Genomic DNA, 23,685 nt, shown 5'->3' with positions numbered 1-23,685 from the left:
TCACAAGAAAGGGATATTTTATTAGCTCTGGAAAACTACATTTTTTGAGATCTTCAGAAGTGTTCAAATGCCACATGTTAAACTAATTATAAAGCAAAATCTCAATTATTGAAAAGGATAGCATTATGCCATAAATTTCTCATTCTGAATAAAGCATGGCATTTCGAATCAAATTACATGGAGATTAAATTTTCTAAACCTTTAAAACCTTAGCAGTTTCTGGCCAGGCATGGTGGCTAATGCCTGTAAGCTCAGCATTTCGGGAGGCCAAAGTGGGTGGATCACTTGAGGTCAGGAGTTTGAGGCCAGCCTGGCCAACGTAGCAAAACCCCATCTCTACTAAAAATACAAAAGTTAACGGGGCATGGTGACATGTACCTTGGAAGCCTGAGGCAGGAGAATTGCTTGAACCTGGAGGTGAAGGTTGCAGTGAGCTGAGATCAAGCCACTGTACTCTGGCCTGGGTGCTAAAGTGAGACTCCATCTCAAAAACAAACAAACAAAAATCTACCAAAACCCAAAACTGAACCTTAGCAGGTGCTAAACCTTTCATGCTTTTAAGGAGAACTTATATACCCTCCCTCTTTACAAAACCAAAAATTCTTCCACAAGGGTAAAGTTTTCCTTTTGTTTGTCCACTGGAAGCCAGTTCTGATCATTATCCATGATATGAAAATGCCCAGAAAATAGACGAATGAATGAATGAATAAATAAGTAAATAAAAACTTTACATATATATATAGGGTATGTGTGCATGTGTCACTGCATCTATAACATATATTTGGATATATCTATATTGGTCTCCAAATTAAACTATATAGTGTAAAAGTCTGACATATACCATGGCTTGTATATAAGGAAATTCATGGCTCTATATGACACACTACAATAGGAGTTTGAAAAGATTTGTACTAGATCATCACATTCATCTTGGTGAAACTGGAATTCCGCTGGTAGTAAAGAACTAAGCATCAGAAATAATACTTCTAAATATCATTAAGGAGGCGGAAAGATTACTAAAAAGGACATGGGGTCTGGAGTCAGACTTCATTTAAATGCACCTTTAGGCACTTACTATATGACCACTGGCACATTATTTACTCTGAACCTGGTTCCTTACTAGATGGGGGAAATTAATCCAGGATTGTTTTCAGAATTAAATGAGATAAAGTAAAAACATTTAGCACATTAACCAGCATATATTAGGCATGTAATACATATTAGTTACCTTCCATTATCCTAAAAACAGATTTTTTTCCAAATCGATTTTACCTTCACTTGTAAACTTGCTGATGCAACTCTTCTTTCTAGATCTTCTACCTGTTGAAGGACACTCAAATCCATTTCCATTGCTTGTTCTTCTACTGACCAGTTCTCCACAATATCTCGAGTTACATGGTTTTCTTCATTTTCATTCAGTTCAATAATAGCAACTATATTTTAAAAGAAATTAATTTAAAAATCCACTTATTAAGATTTTTCCCTTCAGAGATTTCTTCCAGAAAGTGAATAAAATTCTAAGGGGGCCATGTACATCTAACTTGACATACACAAATACACTATGTACAGGCAGCTTACTCTTAAAAGTAGAAACACCATAAAAAACACAAAACAGTATGTCTGCAGGTGTAAAAAATTACAAGACAGTAAATATCAATTTAAAAAATATAAATAGTTCGTTGAGTAAAACAGAAAAAAAATAGTAGTGAATTAAGATATCGTTTGCTTCTAGATACCTGTGGGGAATTGGTTCTAGGACACCTCCCAACCCCATGAATACCAAAACCTACAGATGCTCACATCCCTTATAAAAAATGGCGTTGGCCAGGAGTGGTGGCTCATGCCCATAATCTTAGCACTTTGGGAAGCTGAGGTGAGAGGATAACGTGAGGCCAGGAGTTCAAGACCAGCCTGGGTAACATAGTGAGACCCTGTCGATACAAAAAATTAAAAAAAAAAACTTGCTGGATGTGGTGGCATGTGCCTGTAGTCCCAGCTACTCAGAAGGCTGAGGCAAGAGGATTGCTTGAGCTCAGGACTTCGAAGCTGCAATCAGCTATGAATGCACCACTGTTCTCTAGCCTAGGTGACACTGTGAGACTCTCTCACCAAAAAAAAAAAAAAAAAAAGGTGTACTATTTGCATGTAATCTACATACATCCTCCTGTATGCTTTTATTTCTAGGTTACTTACAGTACCTACGACAATGTAAATGCTATGGAAATAGTTGTTATACTATATTATTTATAGAAGAATGATAAGGAAAAAAAGTCTGTACATGTTCAGTACAGATACACCCATCTTTCTTTTCTTTGAATCCGTTTGATCTGCAATTGGTTGAATCTACAGATGTGGAACTCATGAGTATAAAGGACCAGTAGGCTGTGCTAAAATATGCTTAGAATAAAATAATTCTTATAACTAAGCAAGAAAGCTGACATCTTTTTTAGGTACATACCATCCTTATTCTTGATGCAGGCTTGAGTAATATAATCCAAATGTTTCTGAATTTGTTTTTGTAATGCCTTTTCTCTTATTCCTCTGAGATGCAGCACTTTGAGCAAAGCTTTTAGGTCCTCTGGGTCAATAATTCTCCACCAACCAAACTGCATTTCTAAGTCAAGACCAATAAGTAGATCTTTTACAAATATTTTGAATAGGAAATGACATTATGGAAATAAAAAGATTTATTAATACATATATAGAGCCATCAAATATTCAGTTATAGGAATCCATAATACTGAAATCGAGTAAGTGGCTATAAACCATCCCAATGTACCTACCTTCTGGAATAGGTTTTGGACTAGGAAAATCTACTGGTTTTGCTACTTCAACAGCTGCAGGTTGAGCTGAAGAGGGCTTTTCATTCTGTGGTACTGGAGATTCACTTTTACTTGAAGCAACATTAGAAGTCAAGAATGAATTACTATTTCCTTCTGATAACCCTAACCCTGATCCTAGACTAGGTAGAGATGACGTAAATGGAATATTAGAAGTAAGCACACTAGTGGGCCACCCACAAAACTGAAGTCCCATCATAGATACTCCACCTTTCACCTGCAAAAAGAAAACATTTATTAATAAAAAGTAGATTATTTTAAGAAGTTAGGAAAAATGTTTAGAATATAAAATTATTTTCAAAATTCTGAAAAATATTCTTTTATTTATTAGAATTAAAGGAAAATGAAATACATTAGCAATAAAAATGTTACATTCCATGTTCTTATTTGTTCCCCAAAGTAATTTCCCTTTCAGATATACTGTTACACTAATAATTTTAAAAGTAATTAAAGAAGACTTAGACCAAGTTTAGAAATCAGTTGTTCTAATGAACCTTGGTGACAGAAACTCTGAGTTGCTTCAGTTTTCATACTGTAGTAGGAATATTTTCACTATTTGAGTGATCCCCCTTGACCAAAATCTCCTTGGGGTCAAAGACTACATAAAGCAATACCAAAATGAGTTACAGTTAGCAGTACCAACCTGAAGAGGTGATAAAGCAAATGGATTTAAGCCAACAGGATTCTGAGCAGAAGATCCAAGAGGAGCTGGGGCAGGTGAAGGTGACGTAGATGGTGGCTGAGACTGAGGAGTCACCAAAGAAGCAGTTGACATTTCGGCATGAGTAAGTGAAGTGTCATCACAAGGTGTTCGTGGCAAAAGACTAAACCATTGTCTATTCTTTTCAGTCAGCGTTTTTAGTAACTGGTCATTAGGGAGAGGACTATAGAACTTCCCTGGACCACCTGAACCACTGTTAAACAGATTATTAGAGTCTGCCTTTTCCACATTGCTTTGTGTTGTTGGTGACTGGATGCTGCCCAGTGGATGTTTTCCACTGTTCTGATAAGACAATGTGCACCCATTTGCACTAACATTTGGTTTGGGAGTCATAACCTCTGACTCAGGAGGCATCTTAGCTACCTCCAAAAGCTTGCTTAATTTGGAAAAAGAGCCAGGTTTCTGAAGGAATAGATTTGTGTTATCTTTTTCTTTAAGATCTTCCTTTTGTTCACAGTGATCTGTATTTGAACAATTTAAAGTGTCCCCAGAAGTCTCAAACATTTCTTCTTTGATCTGGACACTTTCTGCCATTTTTAGTTTTTCTCTTTCTTTTGCAATTTCTTCTAGTCCTACAAAATCAAAAATCATTATGAAGACCAGTTACTCCAGATCAAACCAATACTGTAAATATATGTCATTACTCTTTATCAAATTATATGCAAAAATACTTAAACTTGTTTAGATTACCGAATACTCCCTATATTTTCCTTTTTTGTAGATGATAGCTTTCACTCACAGGGAAATCAACATTTATTTGCTATAAAAAAATTAAAATCTGAAAATATTAAAAGTACAAAAAATCTTAAAAGCCCTACTACACAGCAAAAATTACCCTTAATATTTTTTGTATTAAACCTCTAGGAGTGCTCTATGTGACACATACACACTTAAATCCATATAATTAAAAAAAGAAATTCTACTACATACATAATATTCTAAACTACTACAGCGTTTTATTGAATAATACTCTGTAAACACCTTGACATGTCGATAAACATACAAATTCATTATAAATTTTAATGGCTACAGAATGAAATATATGATAACTATATCATTTATTAAACTGTCAATCTTCTACTGATATATAATAGGTCCCAATTGTTCACTATTACAAACTGTGCTGTAAATAATGAATGACCTTTTGTCTATACTTTTGGACTTGTTCCCTTGATTTACTTCCTTAAAATAAATTCCTAGAAGAAAACTAAGATGTGTACTTTTTAGAGTTTTTGAAATACATTGTCAAACTGCCCTCTAGAAAGCCTGGATCAATATATACTCACATTAAAGTACCTGAGGGCATCTGTGTGCCAATACCCTCAATGAAACTGGATGCTGTCAATATTTTTGTCCTTGCCAATATTTGAGAGGTGAAAATCTAGATTACATTATTTCTGGTCATTAGAAGGGTGATATCTTCTCCCCTCAATATTAATTGATGTTAATGTTATTATAAGAATTTTTTAAAAACTTGTGCATTTAATGTTAAATCTAATCTTATTTTATTAAGAACACATTATATTTTCAAGGAACTTTTAAAAAGTAGTAAGATGACGAGAATAATGTATATTATTAATGTTGAACCAACTTTCAGCACCATTTATTTATGGTAGTTTCTACTAGTTTGACACTTATTGATCCTTATCAGCCTTGCCTGTCAGACACACTACTTGCACATATCATACACTTGTATGTTCTCTTTGTCTTCATAAGTGCTATATCTTTCCAATTAGATTGTGAGCTCCTTGTGGATAGGGACAGGTTAACTGATTCTTTTTTTTTTTTTAATTTTTTATGGGATTTTAGGTTTTGGGGTACATGAGCAGAGCATGCAAGACAGTTGCGTAGGTACACACATGGCAGTGTGCTTTGCTTTGCTTCTCCCCTTCACCCACAATTGGCATTTCTCCCCAGGCTATCCCTCCCCACCTCCCCCTCCCACTGGCCCTCCCCTTTTCCCCCCAATAGACCCCAGTGTTTAGTACTCCCCTTTCTGTGTCCATGTGTTCTCATTTTTCATCACCTGCCTATGAGTGAGAATATGCGGTGTTTCATTTTCTGTTCTTGTGTCAGTTTGCTGAGAATGATGTTCTCCAGATTCATCCATGTCCCTACAAACGACACGAACTCATCATTTCTGATTGCTGCATAATATTCCGTGGTGTATATGTGCCACATTTTTCCAATCCAGTCTATTATCAATGGGCATTTGGGTTGATTCCAGGTCTTTGCTATTGTAAACAGTGCTGCAATGAACATTCGTGTACATGTGTCCTTATAGTAGAATGATTTATAGTCTTTTGGATATATACCCAGTAATGGGATTGCTGGGTCAAATGGAATTTCTATTTCTAAGGCCTTGAGGAATCGCCACACCGTCTTCCACAATGGTTGAACTAATTTACACTCCCACCAACAGTGTAAAAGTGTTCCTTTTTCTCCATATCCTCTCCAGCATCTGTTGTCTCCAGATTTTTTAATGATCGCCATTCTAACTGGCGTGAGATGGTATCTCAATGCAGTTTTGATTTGCATCTCTCTGATGACCAGTGACGATGAGCATTTTTTCATACAATTGTTGGCCTCATATATGTCTTCTTTCGTAAAGTGTCTGTTCATATCCTTTGCCCACTTTTGAATGGGCTTGTTTGTTTTTTTCCTGTAAATCTGCTTGAGTTCTTTGTAAATTCTGGATATCAGCCCTTTGTCAGATGGGTAGACTGTGAAAATTTTTTCCCATTCTGTTGGTTGCCAATCTACTCTAGTGACTGTTTCTTTTGCCGTGCAGAAGCTGTGGAGTTTCATTAGGTCCCATTTTGTCTATTTTGGCTTTTGTTGCCAATGCTCTTGGTGTTTTGTTCATGAAGTCCTTGCCTACTCCTATGTCCTGGATAGTTTTGCCTAGATTTCCTTCTAGGGTTTTTATGGTGCCAGGTCTTATGTTTAAGTCTTTAATCCATCTGGAGTTAATTTTAGTGTAAGGTGTCAGGAAGGGGTCCAGTTTCTGCTTTCTGCACATGGCTAGCCAGTTTTCCCAACACCATTTGTTAACCAGGGAATCCTTTCCCCATTGCTTGTTTTTGTCAGGTTTATCAAAGATTGTATAGTTGTAGATATGTTGTGTTGCCTCCGGTGCCTCTGTTTGTTCCATTGGTCTATATCTCTGTTTTGGTACCAGTACCATGCTGTTTTGATTACTGTAGCCTTGTAGTATAGTTTGAAATCCGGTAGTGTGATGCCCCCCGCTGTGTTCTTTTTGCTTAGAATTGACTTGGCTATGCGGGCTCTCTTTTGGTTCCATATGAAGTTCATGGTGGTTTTTTCCAGTTCTGTGAAGAAAGTCAATGGTAGCTTGATGGGGATAGCATTGATTCTGTAAATTACTTTGGGCAGTATAGCCATTTTCACAATATTAATTCTTCCTAACCATGAACATGGAATGTTTCTCCATCTGTTTGTGTCCTCTCTGATTTCGTTGAGCAGTGGTTTGTAGTTCTCCTTGAAGAGGTCCCTTACGTTCCTTGTGAGTTGTATTCCAAGGTATTTATTCTTTTTGTAGCAATTGTGAATGGCAGTTTGTTCTTGATTTGGCTTTCTTTAAGTCTGTTATTGGTGTAGACAAATGCTTGTGATTTTTGCACATTGATTTTATATCCTGAGACTTTGCTGAAGTTGCTTATCAGTTTCAGGAGATTTTGGGCTGAGGCGATGGGGTCTTCTAGGTATACTATCATGTCTTCTGCAAATAGAGACAATTTGGCTTCCACCTTTCCTATTTGAATACCCTTTATTTCTTTTTCCTGCCTGATTGCTCTGGCTAGAACTTCCAGTACTATATTGAATAGGAGTGGTGAAAGAGGGCATCCTTGTCTAGTGCCGGATTTCAAAGGGAATACTTCCAGTTTTTGCCCATTCAGTATGATATTGGCTGTTGGTTTGTCATAAATAGCTTTTATTACTTTGAGATACGTTCCTTCGATACCGAGTTTATTGAGGATTTTTAGCATAAAGGGCTGTTGAATTTTGTCAAATGCCTTCTCTGCGTCAATTGAGACAATCATGTGGTTTTTGTCCTTGGTTCTGTTTATGTGGTGAATTACGTTGATAGACTTGCGTATGTTGAACCAGCCTTGCATCCCCAGGATGAATCCTACTTGATCATGATGAATAAGTTTTTTGATTTGCTGTTGCAATCGGCTTGCCAATATTTTATTGAAGATTTTTGTATCTATGTTCATCATGGATATTGGCCTGAAGATTTCTTTTCTTGTTGGGTCTCTGCCAGGTTTTGGTATCAGAATGATGTTGGTCTCGTAAAATGATTTGGGAAGGCTTCCCTCTTTTTGGATTGTTTGAAATAGTTTTAGAAGGAATGGTACCAGCTCCTCTTTGTGTGTCTGGTAGAATTCGGCTATGAATCCGTCTGGACCTGGGCTTTTTTTGAGTGGTAGGCTCTTAATTGCTGCCTCGACTTCTGAGCTTGTTATTGGTCTATTCATAGTTTCAGCTTCCTCCTGGTTTAGGCTTGGGAGGACACAGGAGTCCAGGAATTTGTCCATTTCTTCCAGGTTTACTAGTTTATGTGCATAGAGTTGTTTGTAATATTCTCTGATGATGGTTTGAATTTCTGTGGAATCTGTGGTGATTTCCCCTTTATCATTTTTTATTGCATCTATTTGGTTGTTCTCTCTTTTATTTTTAATCAATCTGGCTAGTGGTCTGTCTATTTTGTTGATCTTTTCAAAAAATCAGCTCTTGGATTTATTGATTTTTTGAAGGGTTTTTTGTGTCTCAATCTCCTTCAGTTCAGCTCTGATCTTAGTTATTTCTTGTCTTCTGCTGGGTTTTGAGTTTTTTTGATCTTGCTCCTCTACCTCTTTCAATTTTGACGATAGGGTGTCAATTTTGGATCTCTCCATTCTCCTCATATGGGCACTTATTGCTATATACTTTCCTCTAGAGATGGCTTTAAATGTGTCCCAGAGGTTCTGGCATGTTGTGTCTTCATTCTCATTGGTTTCGAAGAACTTCTTTATTTCTGTCTTCATTTCATTGTTTACCCACTCAACATTCAAGAGCCAGTTGTTCAGTTTCCATGAAGCTGTGAGGTTCTGGATTGGTTTCTGTATTCTGAGTTCTAACTTGATTGCACTATGGTCTGAGAGGCTGTTTGTTATGATTTCAGTTGTTTTGCATTTGTTGAGCAGTGCTTTACTTCCAATTATGTGGTCAATTTTAGAGTAGGTGTGATGTGGTGCTTAGAAAAATGTGTATTCTGTGGATTTGGGGTGGAGAGTTCTGTAAATGTCTATCAGGTTTGCTTGCTCCAGGTCTGAGTTCAAGCCCTGGATATCCTTGTTGATTTTCTGTCTGGTTGATCTGTCTAATATTGACAGTGGAGTGTTAAAGTCTCCCACTATTATTGTGTGAGAGTCTAAGTCTCTTTGTAAGTCATTAAGAACTTGCCTTATGTATCTGGGTGCTCCTGCATTGGGTCTACATATGTTCAGGATCGTTAGCTCTTCTTGTTGTATCGATCCTTTTACCATTATGTAATGGCCTTCTTTGTCTCTTTTGATCTTTGTTGCTTTAAAGTCTATTTTATCAGAGATGAGAATTGCAACTCCTGCTTTTTTTTGCTCTCCATTTGCTTGGTAAATCTTCCTCCATCCCTTTATTTTGAGCCTTTGTGTATCCTTGCATGTGAGATGGGTTTCCTGGAGACAGCACACGGATGGGTTTTGGATTTTTATCCAATTTGCCAGTCTGTGTCTTTTCACTGGTGCATTTAGTCCATTTACATTTATGGTTAATATTGTTATGTGTGAATTTGATACTGCCATTTTGATGCTAAGTGGCTGTTTTGCCTGTTAGTTGTTGTAGATTCTTCATCATGTTGATGTTCTTTAGCATTTAGTGTGATTTTGGAATGGCTGGTACTGGTTGTTCCTTTCTATGTGTAGTGCCTCTTTCAGGAGCTCTTGTAAAGCAGGCCTGGTGGTGACAAAATCTCTGAGTACTTGGTTGTTCGCAAAGGATTTTATTTTTCCTTCACTTCTGAAGGTCAGTTTGGCTGGATATGAAATTCTGGGTTGAAAGTTCTTTTCTTTAAGAATGTTGAATATTGGCCCCCACTCTCTTCTGGCTTGTAGTGTTTCTGCCGAGAGATCTGCTGTGAGTCTGATGGGCTTCCCTTTGTGGGTGACACGACATTTCTCTCTGGCTGCCCTTAGTATTTTCTCCTTTATTTCAACCTTGTTGAATCTGACGATTATGTGCCTTGGGGTTGCTCTTCTTGCGGAATATCTTTGTGGTGTTCTCTGTATTTCCTGCATTTGAGTGTTGGCCTGTCTTGCTAGGTGGGGAAAATTTTCCTGGATGATGTCCTGAAGAGTATTTTCCAGCTTGGATTCATTCTCTTCGTTACATTCTGGTACACCTATGAAACGTAGGTTAGGTCTATTCACATAGTCCCACATTTCTTGGAGACTTTGTTCATTCCTTTTTGCGCTTTTTTCTCTAATCTTGGTTTCTCGTTTTATTTCATTGAGTTGGTCTTCGACTTCAGATATTCTTTCTTCTGCTTGGTCAATTCGGCTATTGAAACTTGTGTATGCTTCGCGAAGTTCTCGTATTGTGTTTTTCAGCTCTTTTAATTCATTCATATTCCTCTCTATTTTATCCATTCTTGTTATCATTTCCACATATCTTTTTTCAAGTTCCTTAGTTTCTTTGCATTGATTTAATACATGTTCTTTTAGCTCACAAAAGTTTCTCATTATCCACCTTCTGAAGTCTAATTCTGTCATTTCGTCACAGTCATTCTCTGTCTAGCTTTGTTCCCTTGCTGGTGAGGACTTTTGGTCCTTTGTAGGAGGTGAGGTGTTCTGGTTTCGGGTGTTTTCCTCCTTTTTTCGCTGGCTTCTTCCCATCTTTGTGGATTTATCCGCTTGTCGTCTGCCTAGTTGCTGACTTTTCAATTGGGTCTCTGAGTGGACACCCAGATTGTTGATGATGAATTATTTCTGTTACTTGGTTTTCCTTCTACCAGTCTAGCCCCTTCGCTGTACGACTGCTGAGGTCCACTCCAGGCCCTGCTTGTCTGGGGTGCACCTCTAGCAGCTGTGGCACAGTGAGGGATGCTACCAGTTTCTTTTTCTGCTATCTTTGTCCCAGGATGATGCCTGCCAAATCAGTCTTTTGGATATAGAGGGGTCAGGGAGCTGCTTGAGGAGACAGTCTGTACTTTATAGGAGCTCAATTGCTGAGCTGTGAGCTCTGTTGTTCATTCAGGGCTGTTAGGCTGCTATGTTTGATTCTGCTCCAACAGAGCTCATTATAAAAACCCTTTTTTTCTCAAATGCTCTGTGGTGGGGGGTTCGGGCTTTATTTTTGGATGTCCGTTGACGTGTCCTGCCTAGCTAGGAGGCAGACTACCCACTGTTTGCCTGCCGAGGCTCCACCCTGCTGTTGTGTGGTTCGCCCTGTTGCTGCAGGCTCTGCTGTTCTCCTGTGGTCTCTGCCACGCCCTGCGGCAGAGTCTCTCTGTTGTAGCGGGTTGCCTCGGCAACGGCAGGCTGCGTCAGCAGTGGGCGTGTATCTCAGTTGGGGCGGGTTGCCTCGGTAATGGTGGACACCCCTCCCTCACAGAGTGTCTTGGACCATCTGCACGGGGATTGTTTGAAATCGCGGTTTTGTTCGTCCCACTGGGCTACCCCAGACGCTCTGTCCCTGCAATCCCCTGGGCTGGCCCACTGTCCAAGTCTCGTTCAGTCTCAAGTCCAGCCCTCTCAAGTCTCAGGTTGCCGGTTCAACAGGGCACCTGGACAAGCGCGCCCTGTGGGAAGCGCTGGGTAGGGCCAGCCGCCGCCACCTGGGCTGCCGGCTTCGCCAGGCAGAGGTACTGCCTGGAGTCCCGTGTCTCCTTTATACTTGGGAATTTCCCCATTCTGTGGGCAACAAACATCAGTATGGAAATGCAGCTCCGACTCACCTCTCCGCGGATTCAAGGAGAGCTCTAATCCTGGGCTGTTCTCACAGCACCATCTTGAGTCCTCCTTCAACTGATTCTTTTGCATCTTGTTTTGCTCAAGTGATTTCCCTATGTCAGCCTCCTGAGTAACTGAGATCACTGGTGCACACCACATTCAGCCATATAATAAATGATTTTTAGTAGAGACAAGGTCTTGCTATGTTGCCCAGGCTGGTTATGAACTCCCAGGCTCAAGCAATCCTCCTGCCTCAGTCTCCCAAAGTGCTAGGATTACAGGCAAGAGCTGCTGCACCTGGTCTTATTTTGCCTCTCCACAGCACTTAGTATAAGACACAGTACAGGTGCAAATAAACACTTGATGAATAAATCGTCTGAGTTTTTCCCTTATTTTAATTAATGGTAAGATAAAAAGAAGAAATCTATACCTGTTATTTATATGTTTACAGCACATAGAATATAGGAGATGTATATTCCTTTATTATTTCATTAATAGATCTATTAATCATATATATATCATATGTAAATCATATATATATTATTAGTGAAAATATATGATTAATATATGCCTATATGATTAATACATGTTAATATTAATCATATATATTCACTAATATATCACATATACTAATAGATCTATTAATGAAATAATAAAAAACTTCAGAAGAAAATAAACTAAATGAAAAATTATCCCTTCTTCCTCCTGCTCTGTAATGACCACAAATGATAGTACAAAGTACAACTGCTATTTATATAACATTTTGTAGTTCTTTTAGATCCATTATCTGATATGATCCTTATTGCAACCAAAGAATGTATATAGAGCTTATTAATATTCTTTTGCAGAAAGGAAAATCAGTGTCCAGAGAGGTTATGTAGAAGAGCCTGGATGGAAACGGAGGTCTAATATGTAAACTCGATCAATGTTATTTAATTTGAGAGGCCTAAAATTAAAACAAACAAAGAAACAAAAAACAAATGGTCTCATAAGCTATTCTTATAAACCTTATAAATAAATTATTTATTTACTTATTTAAATCTTAAAGTATTTTAAGTGTGCCTGTGATATAGAAAGTACTATCCTTCCAACAACATGGAAAATAAAAAGTACAGATGAAGATTATAAGATTTAAATAAGGAAATAGTATATATATTAATGTGCTAAAATAATTGTCTAATTAATGATCTGCTTTTCTGGAAGCTCAATTTCATGTATATTAAAAGTTCCAGTTAAATAAGCTGGGAAGTTTACGGAAAAGTTTAGGATTTGAGCTGGATCAGAAAGGATGGGTGAAATTTAGATGGCAGAAGAAAAGCATATTATTATATAATGAACAAGATTTGGCAAAGATGCAAGGGGAGGAATACATATATGTTGAGTGAGTAGACTGGACTAGGTGAATTCTCATTAGAGAACAGTGTAAAGACAGCTTGGAGTCAGAATTGTATACAGTCTTGAATGCCAGGCTGTCGGGTCCGACCTGCAGACCCTGACTCAGCGATGGATGAACAAATACACTCTGACACAGATATCCAGTGAAAGAGTGGGCTAGGGGTCTCGGCCACTCACAGACACCAAGGAGGGTGCAGCCCTCACCAGCTGGCACTGCAGGCATTTATTAAGTATAGATTTAATGACAAAGGCTTTGAGTCAACACACTTGTGGATAATTATACGGTCACCCTCCCCAGAGACGGCAGTCTTACAGATGATTAAAGGCCAGGTTCCAAGGCCTAAGTAAACTCACTTATCTAGACCAGTTTCTTTACATCCACGAGTTATTTAACTTAAGCTTTCAGGCACCAGATAAGAGAATCTGGCTGCCTTTAGCCAAATCCTATTCTGAGGCTTTTGCAAGACCCTCCAGCCTTCCAAGGTTTGTGTCCATTTAAAAATTTTTCCCACTATCCTGACTGAACTCCTATAGCTAAGTACATATTTATAACTTCATGTTACAGGTTATAGGTTATATTTAAGGTTTCAGAGTAGAGAAATAATGTAATAGAAGAAGGAATTGTATATAGAGAAGTTGAAGACACGTGTAATAATCCAGGTATATAATGATGAAGAACTGATTTCAGTAGTGTTGCAAAGAGACTGATTTCAGGTATTCTGAAGGAAAGTTGATGTCCTAGATACTTCAAGTTTACATGCCCAAGTGACTAAGAAAAATGTGGCTCTTAATCATAGTGAATATTTAACTGGTCTGGGTAGGGCTTAGATTGGTTGGGTTCTTAAGCTGTTCAGGTGATTCCAATTATACCTAAGGTTAAAAAGCCACTCACCTGGGCATTTAAAAAAAATCTGCTCTCAAGTCTCCCGGGTTCTGTATTTCTAAAGGACCCATAATTTTGTCATTTTAAATTACATTCCCATACTAAAACTTTGACTTAATTTCATTTCAAACAACCCCTCCTACTGACTGCTCTAATTAATTTTAAAGTATCATAATTTTTATTATGTATTTCATTTATTTTTGAGACAGTACATTCTGTCACTCGGGCTGGAGTGCAGTTGTGCACTCTTGGCTCATTGCAACCTCTGTCTCCCAGGTTTAAGCAATTCTTGTGCCTCAGCCTCCTGAGTAGCTGAGACTGTAGGTGTGTGCCACCACACCTGGCTAATTTTTGTATTTTTTGGTAGATATAAGGTTTTGCCATGTTTCCCAGGCCGGTCTCAAGCTTCTGGCCTCAAGTGATCCATCTGCCTTGGCTTCCTAAAGTGCTGGGATTAAAGGTGTGAGCCACCATACACAGCCCATAATTTTCCTATTGGGAATCAAGTCATTAAATTTATCTCTAATCCCCACTTTTGCTACATCATACTAAATAATTTCTTATAGTAATTCAACCTTCAAGATCCTTCTTTCTGTCTTCCTTTAATCTCTGTTTCCTCCTGAGATTATGGCCTCCCTACCTCTTAGCTGGATTATTGTAATGGTTCCACATTAAGTTTCTTTACTTCTTCTTTCCATCCAATGCATACTTTGCTCCCAGATTATCTATGTTAGTGTAACTCCCTTGCCAAAATGAGTCTCTGCCCTCCAAGAGCTCACAGTCTAGTGGCAGAAATATCTTTACCAAACATTATGACAAAATACTAAGTAGGGTACATAATGTTTCTCAGTTTTGATCCCTCTAGGCACTTCACTCTCATACCTTTGAAAGTTCTGAACTTACTTTTAGTGCAGAATCCTAAAATCATTAGAGCTGCCTCTAGGGCCACTCCTGAATTGGAAAGCAAGTATACAGAAGAGAGGTCTATTTGTACAGGCTAGAAGTTCTTCCAAACAGATCAATCAGAACAATTCTGTTTTGGTTAGATACTGATTCTGCATAACATTTTCATTAAGAAAAGTGAAAATGTTTTAAAAACAAAAACCATTACTAAAAACAAAAACCTTAAAAGCAACTGCTTTATTTATATTTTCTATTAAAGTCATCTATATGATTAGCCAGTCTTCTCTCCCCAGTGGACTATAAACATATGGATTCTTTTTTTTTTTTTTTTTTTTTGAGACGGAGTCTTGCTGTGTCCAGGCTGGAATGCACTGGTGCAATCTCGACTCACTGCAACTTCCGCCTCCTGGGTTCAAGTGATTCTCCTGGGACTAAAGGCACATGCTACCACCCTTGGCTAATTTTTTGTATTTTTAGTAGAGATGGGGTTTCACTGTGTTAGCCAGGATGGTCTCTAATCTCCTGACCTTGTGACCTGCCTAACTCGGCCTCCTAAAGTGCTGAGATTACAGGTGTGAGCTGCTGCGCCCAGCCAACAGGGATTCTATCTTAAACAGCTTTGTGTCTCCTACAGTGCCTAGAAATGTCTATCACCCAGCAGGCATTCAAAAATGGGTTTTTTCTTCCATGCCTGATGGGGACAAAAGTGTTAATGCTAGTGCTTACAGATTTCAGAAAGTAAAAAACATTTTTGCTTCCATGTACCAACATAAGTCAATAGCTACATTCTAAAACCTATAAGCACTGACATAACACTTTTGTCTCTATCAGAATTTGGCATTTGAAAATGTCCAGACGTGGAGTTCTGAAAAGTTACATTCAAGAAGGTTTACTGAGCACATAAATGCACAATGTACTCTACTAGTTAATGTAACAGAAATGGAGCCAGCGAAAAAGGTCTAAAGGTAGAATATCATGAATTTATGGTAACACAAAATTCAGAAAAGGAAGAAGTTTGAACGAGAAGGAGGTGATCTCAAATTTCAAACATTAACAAGATTTGAAAAGGAATGAGGATTATAATGAAGGTCTTAGATTTAAGCAAGTTACCTATTGGGGGTAGTGTCAGGATGTATGCTTATTATAAAGTAAAAAACCACTTATTGGGAAGTTTGACAATGGGAAGGATGAGAAATGGAGCAGCAGCTATAAAAGGTAATACAGGTGCAGATCTTTGTCTACTAAAGAAAGAAAGAACAGTTTATGTCTGATGTCAGAAATAGTAGCAAAAGAAATATCAAGGGCTGGAATATCAACAGTATCATGTTTTAAGGCAAGCTTTTAACCTTGGCATTAAGCTTGTAAAGTTCAATTGTAGGAATGTTTCTAGTGCTTCTCCTCCTTTTTATGTATCAGTGAAGGGGCATTATGGGTTCAAAAGGAATCAGAAGCAAGGTTGTACATGTTTATCAAACATTGATTATGGGAACACAAAATATACTGAAGGAGTAACAGAGTTGTAAAATATATAGTTTCTTATTTAACAATTTATATTGGATTATTAGTTCTTACCTTCACCACTCTCCATGCCTTCTACAAAAACCCCCCCACATTGGGGAAGAATCCAGTACCGGCGTCTGTAACGATCCTGGCCAAACATCATTGAACGTAATGAATGAGAAGCATCAAAGAGCTTCCTTCTGTATTGACTCTGTTGCTGTTAAAAAATGGTACATATAATTAAGTTTGGGATGTTAAATGCTTTAAAAATTAATATATAAGTAACTTTATACTTATTATACCTTTAAGCAGATACTTTTCACTACTGAGAAAAGAGCAAAAGGGCTAAATATTCATGCCTCATTTCAATTTCAGTAACATTTATAAAGATAGAAATCACTGTAAGGATAATTATTTTTGCTGCCATGGAGTAAGAGGATAAGTTTTATTTTATCAAGTATCTTATGGTAAAAGATGTCTTATACTTGATAATAAACAGTGGGATCAAGTATTTTACAGAGCCAAAGCAAAGTGGTTCAATTCTATTGATTACAGTATATAACAAATAATACATATAGGCCAGGCACAGTGGCTCATGCCTGTAATCCCAGCACTCTGGGAGGCCAGGGCGGGTGGATCATTTGAGCCCAGGAATTAGAGACCAGCTTCGGCAACATAGTAAGACCCCATCTCTACAAAAAAATATGAAAAATTAGCTGGGCATGGTGGCACATGCCTGCAGTTGCAGCTTCTGGGAAGGCTGAGGTGGCAGGATGGCTTGAGCCTGGAAGGTCAAGGCTCCGGTGATCGTGCCATTGCATTCCAGCCTTAGTGACAGAGTGAGACTCTGTTTCAACAAACAAAGCAAAACAAACACCAAATAATATATATGTAATTGGCTAAACATGTATTTGCCAATTTTTATACTCATGTTGTAAACTTAGACAACATATAATTAAGTTTTAGGACAGATCTGTGATAAAATCTAATACTAATACCATACACAGGCATCTCTTAATACTTTTAAAAACTCATTTTTGTTCTTATACAAAGCTTATTTTAAATTTCATTAATCCTATGAAATTTAGTTTTAGTTTTTTTTTTAATAGAGATGGGATCTTGCCATGTTGCCCAGGCTTGTCTCAAACTCCTGGGCTCAAATGATCCTCTTTCCTCAGCCTCCCAAAGTGCAGGGATTATAGGCATAAACCACTGCTGAAACTGAATTTTTAATGAGAAGTATGTAAATATGGACAGTTTACAAATCCAATATAAATTAAGTCCACAAATCTACAAATGTAAAATAAAACCTAAGATGCTGAAACTATCACTATGAAATTCAACTGAATTTTTTTAGTAATTAATTTCAAAAAATAAAACTATGCCTTGATTGATACTTTGTATTTATATGAAGAGCTGAAGAATATAGAATATTTTCTTTCTAGGCTCTGATTAAGTTCAGTATGATGTTTTAAGAGTCAGGCTTTTAACCCTGGCATTAAGCTTGTAAAGTTCAATTGTAAGAATGTTTCTAGCACTTCTCATCTTATTTTTTTTTGGACAAAAATGCTATTCAGAATCTTCATTTTTAATTATTCACCGAAAGCTTGTTTTTGCTTAGCAGTCAGAAAAACTAATCCCCATACAATGTAGATTTTAAAAACACTGTGATGATGTAAATGTTAATCAGAAAAGTGCTTACTTTACTTAGTTTTTCAATCTGTTTTTCCAGCTCTTCAACACTTGCTGCTTGGTCACCTTCATCCTATACATAAGAAAATACAGTATCACTTATCCATTTTTCAGATTCAAACAATCAGTAAATATTTAATGAAAGTCTCCTATATGCAAAGTACTAGAAGACATATTATGGAAAGGAATAAGAATCAGCTCTTTTCTATAAACTAATAATCTGGTAGAGAGATACATAAAATGTTACATTAAAAAAAACACAAAACTCCAGGTATGGTGGCTCATGTCAGTAATCCCAGAACTTTAGGAGGCTGAAATGGGAGGATCACTTGAGGCCAGGAATTTGAGACTAGCCTGGACATCATAGTCAGATCCAGTTTCTACAAAAAATAAAATTAGCTGGGCACAGTGGCTGGTGCCTGTAGTCCTAGCTAATTGGAAGGCTGACACAGGAAGCTCACTTGAGCCCAGAAGTTCAAGGCTGCTGTGAGTTATGACCATTCCACTGCACTTTACTCTGCAGACCTTATCCCCTCAAAAAACAAAACATAACAAAACCACACATGCCATAAACCTCCCAAATAGCAGGAAGATTTATATCTCAAAGAGAGGTAGCCATTAAAAGCTATGAAGTTCAAGGCAGAGTAAGATTACTTTTAGTGGAAATGTATACCAAGAGAGGCTTTATAGAAGAAGTCATGTTTTAATTCACTACTAAAGAATGGTTAGAAATGCATTCATCAGAGAAAAGAGGACAGGTCATTCTATAAAGAGTCTGACACGTCTTGACATAAGAGGTGCATAAAGAGGTAAGGTAGGAGATGAGGCAAGATGAGTTTAGGGCTAGATTGCGAAGAGCTGTAAATGTTTGGCAATTAACAAAATGATCCTTTGAGGTAGGTCAAACATCAGAATTATGCTTTCCAAAGGTTATTTTGGCAATAGTTATTAGATGGCCTGGAGCAGAGAAGGGATTAAAATTGGTAAAACTAGCTGACAGACTAGTTTTAGTTTAAATCTAGCTAACAGATTAGTGAAGAAGGGATATGGTTATTACTAGGGTAAAAGAAAGAAAGATGGAAAAAAACAAATGGATGTAAGAGATGTTACATAGTTATAGAGCTGTTAAGTCTTGGCAACTCATCAACATGCGGCACAGAGGGGCAAGGAAGATGATGAAATAAATAAATTATGATGTTAAGGTTTTAAATCTAGGAGACTGTAAAAACACTGATATCAACTGAAGGAGTTATTTTTAAAGGGAAGAAGATTATCTATATTTGAACACGTTGAGCTTTTAGAACAAAAATAATTCCCAACATGTATAGGATATCCTTTAAGGAAGGTAAACTTGAGAGGCCAAATCTATACTTTGAGAACTAATGTGCCTAACTTATCAATCAGTTTCAGTATGTAATCAAAATTTTTCTTATATAGGAAATTGATGTGTCTGCCAGTTCTTCATTATAAAGAATAATTCAAATCATTTAACGTGAAATGTTAATTTGACTTCTTAGGTCCTAATATTTATGACTTCACAAAATTTTGCAATTGTTTTCTCACATTAATAACAAAATTTATCTTTGCCAATGAGATCCCAAAATCTAATTAACTCTATAATTCAACACTCATAAAAAAGTGAAATACTTCCTTAAATGGCAAATCTTCTTTAAAACTTTAATAATGATTTTCATATAGTCTATGTGTACACAATAAAATGTATGGTTTGTTAATTCTCTGTTTAAAAAAGAAACCAAGTGAAACAAATAATTTCTGTAAATAAGTTCTAGTTTAGTGATAACTATACAGTAGAATAAACTGAATTCCTTGTACATTGTTTTCCAAGTTGTTAAATTTATGAGTTAACACTTTAACATAATTTATAATGTCAAGTGCTAAAAGGGGCTACTAATTCTATGAAAAGGTAATTAATTTTGGTCAGAAAGGTTTAATTCCTGCTATGGAAACAGCTCTACTTGCCAAATGAAGCAAATTGCTTATAAATGGTATCTTTTGTTGGGTAATTACACTTCTGATACCCAAAATTTGTATGTCACAGATGAATGTACATAATTCAATAGTTTCAAAAGTACAATATTATGAAATAAATTACTTCTGCAAGGAATCTCAATGTAGTCTCATTTACAGATTGGTACTCTTTAAAGTAGTGAAGTTGAATTCATTACAATGAGTTATTGAATATGACATGAAAAACACAGGAAATAAAAACAAAAATAGACAAGTGGCACTGTATCAAATTAAAGTGTTTCCTCAGAGCAAAGGAAACAACAGACTGAAAAGGGAACCTATAGGATGGGAGAAAACATTTGCAAACCATATATTTGATAAGGGGTTAATAACCAAAGTATGTGAGTAACTCTTAGAACTCAATGGCAAAAACCAGATAACCAGATTTTTTAAATGGACAAAGAATCTGAGTAGACATTTCTGCAGTGAAGACATAAAAATGGCCAACAGGTATGTGAAAGGATGTCCAACATCACTAATCAGGGAAATGCAAAATCAAAACCACAATGAGACATCATCTCACAGTTGTTACGATAGTTACTCAAAAAGAAAGAGAGGAAGAGAAAGAGAGGGAGAGGGAGAGAGAGAGGGAAAGGGAGGGAGGGAAAGAGACAGAAAGAGAGAGAGACAGACAGAGACAGAGAAGAGTGTTGGCAAGGATATGGAGAAATTGGAACCTTCAAACATTGTTGGTGGGATTGTAAAATGGTGTAACCACTATGGAAAACAGTATTAAGGCTCCTCAAAAAATTTAAAAACTATCTGATCCTGCAATCCCACTTCGGGGTGTTTATTAAAGAACTAAAATCATGATCTCAACATATTTGTGCTGTAATGTTCATTGCAACGTTATTCACAATGGCCAAATGGTGAAGGCAACCCAAGTGTCCATTGATAGATGGATGAATAAACAAAATGTGATATATAGATACAATGAAATATTATTCAGCCTTAAAAAAACCCTGCCACATGTAACAACATGGGTGAACCTTGAAGACATTTTGCAAAGTGAAATAAACCAGTTACAGATGGTTAAATTCTACATGACTCCAATTTTATGAGGTATCTAAAGTAGTCAAACTCACAGAACCAGAGAGTAGAATGGTGGTTGCCAGGGGCTGGAAGGAAGGGGAAACTGGGGAGTTACTATTTAATGGGTGTGAAATTTCAGTTACACAAGATGAATAAGTTCTAGAAAGCTGCTGTACAACTCATGCCTATAGTTACCAACAGTGTATACTGTATATTTCAACATTTATTAAGGGGGTGGATCTCATGTTAAATGTTCTACCAAAATTAAACAGCAAAAAAGAAAAGTTCGTTCTAGTAATTTTTACCATTCTGGTTTAAAATATAACATTGGAAAGGGAGAATTTCTGACATTTTGTATTTATGCTATTTTTACTTAGAAAGAGAATTGTGTAGCACATCATCAGTTCTACATTCATTCATAAATTTGATTAGCATTGGTCCGAACTAGATATTGTCTTCACATATTCCATCAATAAATTTATCGCTCAGCTTTCACATTCCATCAATAAATTCATCTCTCTAAGCTTTCTTTATTTCTCCAGTATTACTGAGTTGAGGCAAGGAAGGAAAAGAGTTATTTCTAGACTTCCTTAGCTAAGTATCTCTTAGCATTGAGGGCAGAAGAAATGGTTAGCTGTATGTTGTTTTTCTGAGTTCAATTCCACAGTCCTATCTAGCATTCTTTTCTGATAAAGGTGAACTTCAACCTTTTATACATGTCCATTTTCATGACTTACAGTAGCTTCCCCTAAACTCATATACATACATATACATCCCTCTATGACCTTGCCTTCTTCCCTGTGACCTACTCCTCAAAGGTAGCTCCTTCACCTTGATTGAAGCCCCTCCAAAATCTTTAGAACCTTATACCACTGTGCTATTTTTATTTCATCTTAAATCCCCTTCTCTCATTTTATTGGCTCTTTCCTATCCATCAAAAGTCATCTCAAGTCTTTCACATCTAAGAAATCCTTGGCTCCTTGTCCTGCTTTCTTCTGAGGCAAAATGCTTGAAACAGTCATCTTCGCTTTCTCACTTCCTATTGTTATCAACCAGTTATAGCCTGGTAGCTGTGCTCATACCTCTACTAAAACTGTGTCGACACTGGTTACCAATGACCTCTATGCTGCCAAATTCAATCAACATTTCAGTCCTCATCACACTAGCCTCCTACTGCTTTACCATTGTTTATCACTCTCCTTTTTGCAATGTTTGATTTTCTTGATTACTGTTATTATTACATGTGTAGAAAAGACAATACAGCAGGCCTGACTGCTATCCTTTGGAAGGCCTGCTTACAAGGTTGGTCCTTGACTGGCATATGGGAGCTTAGATTTTGGGAGGGTCTCCCTACCTTAACTGATAAGATGAGCTCTTAATATGGACCTGAACTATTTGTGCTAACAACATGGATTACGCTGAATACCTGCTTTTCTTCAGGGAATCTGATATTTTGGCACATGCTATGCAGAGGTTACCTACATGACCATCTTCCAGTAAAAACCTGGACACTGAGTCTCTAATGAGCTTCCCTGGTAGATAACATTTCATGCATGTTGTCATAACTTGTTGTTGGGGGAATTAAGCCTGTCCTGTGTGACTCTACTGGAAGATGAGTCTTGGAAGGTTGCATCTGGTTTCCTCTGGTCATTGCCCATATACTCTTTGCTGATTTTGCTTTGTTTCCTTTTACTGTAGTAATTCATTGCCATAAACACAAGTATGTGCTGAGTTATGTGAATCATCCTAGTGAGTCACTGAACCTGAAGGTGATCTTGGGGACCCCCAACTCATTATAGAAATCTTCAACCTCTCTGCTGTTGCTTCTTCAACAAGAAGTCTTGCAGCTCCTGTTAAATCTGGCTGTTCCCTGGGGTTCCAACCTCAGTCCACTACTGTATTCACTAAACCAATCCCCCTCTGCAATCTTACCTACCTCATGATTTTAAATTATCATCTATGTGATAATAACATCCAGATCTATATTTCTTCTTCAGGCTTCAGATTCTTAAATCCAACTGACTGTTGAACTTCTCTACACAGGTACTTCAAACTCAGCATGTCCTAAAATAAATCTATCATTATTTCCTGTCTTGAACTATCTGTTCCCTTACCCCCCCCACCCCCAATTATCTATTTACTCTGTTCCTGATTTCCCTATTTCAGTTAATGGCAACAACAGCATGAAGTCTTCCAAACCAGATTGCTGGAATCCATCATACCACTCTATCAACCTACACAGTCCACCTTGCATCTTCAAGTCCTACCCATTCCTCCTCCTAAATATTTATTAAATAATTTTCTCCCTCATCCCAACTACCATTGCTCTAGTTTCTACCTCTCACAACTCACCTAAACCACTGCAATACCTCCTGACTGATCTCTGCACCTCTGATCTTGCCCCACCTTGTTTCTGTCTTTCACATAGTTGCCAGAGTGAGTAACTTAAAAATTAATGCTGACTGTGGCATTCTCTAATTATAACCCTTCAGTGGCTTCCTATCACTAAAAAAGCAAAAGATCGCCGGGTGCGGTGGCTCACGCCTATAATCCCAGCACTTTGGGAGGCCGAGACGGGTGAATCACGAGGTCAAGAGATCGAGACCATCCTGGTCAACATGGTGAAACCCCGTCTCTACTAAAAATACAAAAAAATTAGCTGGGCACAGTGGCGCGTGCCTGTAATCCCAGCTACTCAGG

At 37.4% G+C, this 23,685-nt stretch overlaps 1 protein-coding gene across 50 annotated transcripts in view; it reads right to left on the bottom strand.

Annotated features, from left to right (window-relative positions):
- The window catches only part of BAZ2B (bromodomain adjacent to zinc finger domain 2B), a 449,976-nt gene that overhangs the window by 29,720 nt on the left and 396,571 nt on the right, over window positions 1-23,685 (bottom strand). For all 50 annotated transcript variants that reach the window (XM_035304715.3, XM_078327583.1, XM_078327573.1 and 47 more), the window contains 6 exons: window positions 17,936-17,998; window positions 16,306-16,450; window positions 3,484-4,133; window positions 2,784-3,057; window positions 2,459-2,614; window positions 1,273-1,433 (listed from right to left, as the gene is read on the bottom strand). In XM_035304715.3, the coding sequence (XP_035160606.3) occupies window positions 1,273-1,433; window positions 2,459-2,614; window positions 2,784-3,057; window positions 3,484-4,133; window positions 16,306-16,450; window positions 17,936-17,998 (1,449 nt within the window). The remainder of the gene's footprint in view (window positions 1-1,272; window positions 1,434-2,458; window positions 2,615-2,783; window positions 3,058-3,483; window positions 4,134-16,305; window positions 16,451-17,935; window positions 17,999-23,685) is intronic.

This window comes from Callithrix jacchus, chromosome 6 (assembly GCF_049354715.1).
Source record: "Callithrix jacchus isolate 240 chromosome 6, calJac240_pri, whole genome shotgun sequence".
NCBI classification, from domain to species: Eukaryota; Metazoa; Chordata; class Mammalia; order Primates; family Cebidae; genus Callithrix; species Callithrix jacchus.
The sequence above is the reverse complement of the archived record's forward strand: the minus strand, read 5'-3'. Positions and strand labels throughout refer to the sequence as shown.